Here is a 5,548-nt window from a genome sequence, read left to right on the forward strand (position 1 = left end):
CTTCTTTATTAGCCTTGCTAGCGGTCTGTCAATTTTGTTGATCTTTTCAAAAAACCAACTCCTGGATTCATTGATTTTTTGGAGGGTTTTTTGTGTCTCTATCTCCTTCAGTTCGGCTCTGATCTTAGTTATTTCTTGCCTTCTGCTAGCTTTTGAATGTGTCTGCTCTTGCCTCTCTAGTTCTTTTAATTGTGATGTTAGAGTGTCAATTTTAGATCTTTCCTGCTTTCTCTTGTGGGCATTTGTAATGTTAAGTATTAATGGAAAGTATATTAACCACACTTTAATCAGATTCAGTTTAATACTGTAATAGTAAAACTTGCCAGAAGGCACAAATCAGATTTTTCTTGTCATAGTTCTAGATGTTTCTAACATGGTTAGTAATATTTCTAATAATTCTAAATATGGTTCTAAATACTTCATGTAAAGTTAAAAATCTCCCTAGACCTTGTGGAAATGGGGTGGTGGAAGTGCAAGTTTTGAGTTATTTTGGAGTGTGGTCCCAAATTGTTTGTGCAGTCAAGACCTTGTTATCCCCACGAATAGTCAGGTGCATGCAGCATGTTGTAGGCCCCTCCAAAGAGGATGCAATGCTTCTGGTAGGGCAGAATTATTGCTGACTATCCTAAGTATTAAACCTATAGTACCTTCCAGGGATCAGTCAAACTTGCTTGCTGAAATTCATACAGACTTTTAGTGTACATTTTTCATAATTCCATGAACTATGTTTTGTTATTAAATTTGAAGAACATGCTGTTTTAAATATATAATAGCAATTTCAGAGACACCTTGATAGGTTGCAATGTGTGTGAACTGATTCAATTGCAAGAATATTTTCCTTATTTGTGAGAGGGTAATGTTTAATGTACTTCTTTTTTGTGGAATAGGGTTGCCTGTGGAAGATTGAGCTTACTTTAATTTAAAGAGGTTAATAAATCAAGTAATTGTTCTATATGTAAATCTACAATTGCCTTATTAATGATACTTTCATACAAGTAGTTTCTTTGGTGAATCTGTAAGATTCTGTGTAATACACAGTCTTTGAAATGTCAAATATTCTTTCATGGCAACATATTAACCTGAGAGTCCAGCATAAAATTATAGGTATATATGTATGATTTGAAGTCTTAGTTAAATGTGTTCTGACCACACTATTTGTATTCATATTTAATATTATGTGTCAGTCTTTTGTAAATGTAGTTGAGTTTGCACTGCTAGAGAGTTGACCTCTAGGTAAGGCAGGTAAAAATAGCCATTGAGCAGAGCTATGACATAAACCATCTCTGCCTTTGCTCCTATTTCCCTTCTTCCTAGTCTTCCTTTCCTTTTCTCCTCGAACAAAATTTAACTGTTAGCAAATCTTGTTCTCCAGATTACTTGTCCACAACAAGAGCGTGGCTGGCAATATGCACTTAGTACACTGGGGAAGACAAATTTGTAACAAATGTTTTTTATTATGCCCAAGAGTAAGATGGACTATTGTAAAGAATTAATCAGAGTCCTTAGTTAGAGATGAACTTTGCCTGGAAAGAAAATTCTTTGCAGAGAAAGTGGCGTTTGAGCTAGACCTTGATGACTTGGTATATTTAAATTACTCTTGTCTTGACGATGTTGGCACGAACTCATTTTTTCTGAGCTTTATACTCTGTAGCCTTCTTTTGGCAAATCTCTCTGTCTGTGCAGTAAATTTGGATAATGGATCATGGTTGTATTTTCATTCCTTAACATTGATTTGCTTGCATAGATTTAAAGATTGGATTGATATTCCCTCTTACAAGGTGATAAAGTGTATCACCTTTGCTTTAAAAATAACTCATTGTGATTTTTTTACAGGCTAATGGCTGATGGTAAAAGGATATTGGACCTTCATACAGGCAGGACTATGCTCTCTTTTTGAGATTTGAGTCCGTAGGAAGTAAAGATGGATTTTTGAGAGATGATGACTATAAAACCATCAAAAGTAAGTGTGAAATTAACAAAATTATCAAATGCGTAGCCATTTAAATTGTTTAAAAATTTGAACATCAGTATCTGTAGAGACAATCTAATAAAATATATAATTATTGAGTAAAACAAAGCAAACATATTCAAGAGACCTTAAAGTGTCATCTGTGGCATGTTATGAAGATTATTGAAGCAACTTCACAATCATTTACATATAAATTTTCCAGGTTAGAGGTTAGATACTTTATAATTTAAAAATGATTTAGAATAAACCATGATGATCCTAGAGGTTTAAGGAATAAGGAAAAAAACGCCTTATTCTTTTCATATGTATGCCTAGGTTTTTTTCTCAGGGATTGGTATGGGGACAAATGACCCATTCCATCTCTATTAATCCTTCAGCTCTCTTAGAACTAAAAATAGGAACAGTCGAAAACAAGATCTAGAGATCTAGTTAGTAGGGTACAGGACAGTGTTGTTGGGTATTGATAATTGCACATGTTTTGCAGGCCACATGTCAAGATGCCTTATATGTTTTATATTCTCAGGTTATATTAGCTCGGTTATAGTGAGGAAAAAAATGGAATGGGATTTGGCGTTCAGCTTAGCAAGACAGATCAAAGAGAAAATAGAGAATTAGGAAGGTTATAAATCAAATCCAGGAAAATGAGCTATACAAGGAGGGATTAGGTCACCATCCTGGACATTTATGCAAATCGAGTATGTCAGTATAAGTGATATTGAGCAGGATTTAACTGTATTCCTTGGGCATAAATGGATTGTTCTGTTACTATTTATATTGTGTTTTGTGATATTGAGCTATGTCTGCTGATCCTAGACAGCAATGGAAATTCCACATTTGTACAAAGTTTACAGGTTAATCCAGTTTTGAATAGCCAGGGATGGAGTTACTAGGTTTGCCTTAAAGGTAATTTAGAGTCTAAGATCGGCTACTGAGAGCGTAAGTGAAAAAATACAAACTCTTTTTCTTTGGTTCTAGTTACACTGCTGTCTCTCTGCAAAATTGTTCTTCTGTTATCATCTTTCTAGTTTCCCAAAAACTTGGTGTTTATATTTTGCCCAGCTTCTATTCCATTGTCCATTATTCTAATTCCTGTTTTTCATGTGCACTTATATCTGTTGATCTGTCTCCCACAGTGACTGAGTGAAAAGCCTCTAATTCTATGAAATTCAACTTTCAGCTTATATTGGGTCTGCACATGGGAAGCTGATTGTGTTGGAGTAAGACACACAACCTTGTTGAGAGGTTTCACTTTGTATCTATAATCACTAATCCCAAGTGAGTTCTTTAAGCTGTTTGACATTCCTATTGCATTCACCCATTCATTCACTCTTACACAATCTGAGATGAATATCACACACCTTTTATTGTCTCCTCAAGATTCCACTCTTTCCTCCTTCATCTTCACTCATAAGCTTGAACATAGAGTGGCCTAGTAGACATTTCCATAAGAATATCTACTAGGTATCTCAACTTAGCATGTCCCAAGTAGAACTCCTGATTTTTCCACAGCCGGCTCCTCCTTCAGTCTCTCGTTTCAAGAAATGTCAATTCCATCATTTCTGTTCCTAAGGCAAAAAACTTAGAGTAGTCCTTTATCACTTCTTCATTTCCCTATTCTGTGTCCAATGTATCAGCAAATCTTCTTAAGTCTACCCTCAGGAAGGGGAACATCACACACCGGGGCCTGTTGTCGGGTGGGGGCAGGGGGGAGAGATAGCATTAGTAGATATACCTAATGTAAATGACAAGTTAATGGGTGGAGCACACCAACATGGCACATGTACACATATGTAACAAACGTGCACGTTGTGCACACGTACCCTAGAACTTAAAGTATAATCAAAAAGAAAATATATATATATATATCTAAAATCTGACAATTTTCACCATTTTTTACTCTTCTCCTCCAGCCATTGGTTCTTTAAAGATGTTTGAACATGACAGACAAGTTCCTGCCTTAGCGTATTTGTGCTTGCTGTTTTGTCTGCCTGGAATAAACTTTTCCTAGATTTTCACATCTTTTTTTCCAGACTCCCTTTATATCTTGGCTCAAGTATCTCCCTATTGGAGAGGCCTTTTCAGACATCTCTACATAAAACAGAATCTCCAAGACCTTGTGCTCCGTCTCAATCTGTCTTACCTTTACCCATAATACTTATCTTCTATGAAATGCTGTGTAAACATATTTGGTTGATTATCATTATTTGGTTGATTATCGTTAATGTCACCTCACTAGAATGTAAAGTCCGTAACAGCAGGAATATTGTCTCTTTTATTCACTGCTGTATCCACAAGGCATGACACAGAGAAGACAATCAATAATTGTGTTGCATGAAAAGACTGAATGAGCTACCTAATTCGCATTAGGTCTTTCAGACAACAAATAAACTAAGCAAATATATTCTGGCTTCCCCAAACACTTTATGTTTAACAGCTATTATTGCTTTTACAGGTGAACGATTTCAGAAAATGGAACTAGCACTGACAGGCACAGGACTTCCTGTTTTACTACAGTTTGATCCAGGACCAGTTCTTAATTTTGAACCTTGTTTCATGGGTGAACGTTCAGAAATTCAGTGTCTCATAAAAAATCAATGTGAATTACTTCCTCTGACGTACCACTTTGAAAAAACTGCAAATTTTAAAATTGATCCTGAAAAGGGCGAGATTAATGAAGGGGGTATGGTGGTAAGATAATTTTTCTTTGCTTTTACATGGCAGCTAACATTTTAAGGTATGCTAAAATGCTATGCAGATGATTAGAAACAACATGTGTTCTACCAGTGTTTATAAATTGTTTCTCTTCTGCGGCCTAGTTATGAAGATTTTTGTGTTGGTACTCATATAGAATCCATAATGATTTGTTAAGTGCCTGTCATGTGCCAGCGAAAGCATTTGGCACTAGGGAATTTAAAGAAATGCAAAACACAGTTACTTCCTCTAAAATATTAGACATATACACAGGTAGGTATGGCTTAAGGAGAATATAAAATATCTTAAAGTTGTAACAACGTGATATAGAAACTCAAATAACAGAATGTTTACTTCTAACCAGATAGAAAGGTCTTCATAGGAGAGTAATGTATGAGCCAGACATTGAAGCTTGAGTAGAATTTTGAAATTTGAAACTGGTGATATGTACTAGGCCTAGAGCTTGTACTGCTGGTACAAAGCAGAAAAAGAGAACACCAAGGCATACCTGTGAGCCCTAGGTCAGCTTCTGGTTGTCAGGAGCTGTTTTTCTTTTAATTGCTGCACAGATGACTCTTTCCCATATCCTCTAAACCATGGGTTAAAAGACGATGGTCCACAGGTCAAATATGGCCTGATGCCTGTTTTGGTAATTAGTGTTTTTGGAATATAGCCACTCTTATTTGTTTACCTGTTGTCTAAGGCTATTTTCTTTTCTTCTTTTTTTTTTTTTTATTATACTTTAAGTTCTAGGGTACATGTGCATAACGTGCAGGTTTGTTACATATGTATACTTATGCCATGTTGGTGTGCTGCACCCATCAACTCGTCAGCACCCATCAATTCATCATTTATATCATGTATAACTCCCCAATGCAATCCCTCCCC

The 5,548-nt window shown here is 35.8% G+C and overlaps 1 protein-coding gene across 1 annotated transcript in view; it reads left to right on the forward strand.

Annotated features, from left to right (window-relative positions):
- Positions 1-4,657, forward strand: part of LOC108523248 (cilia- and flagella-associated protein 47-like) — a gene marked incomplete at its 3' end in the record, with an annotated part of 35,654 nt that extends 30,997 nt beyond the window's left edge. The window contains exons 6-7 of the mRNA XM_017863773.1: positions 1,855-1,960; positions 4,422-4,657. Of these exons, the coding sequence (XP_017719262.1) occupies positions 1,855-1,960; positions 4,422-4,657 (342 nt within the window). The remainder of the gene's footprint in view (positions 1-1,854; positions 1,961-4,421) is intronic.
- Between the last annotated feature and the right edge of the window lie 891 nt (positions 4,658-5,548).

The sequence above is a fragment of the Rhinopithecus bieti genome, unplaced genomic scaffold, assembly GCF_001698545.2.
Source record: "Rhinopithecus bieti isolate Rb0 unplaced genomic scaffold, ASM169854v2 scaffold_73244, whole genome shotgun sequence".
Classification (NCBI taxonomy): Eukaryota; Metazoa; Chordata; class Mammalia; order Primates; family Cercopithecidae; genus Rhinopithecus; species Rhinopithecus bieti.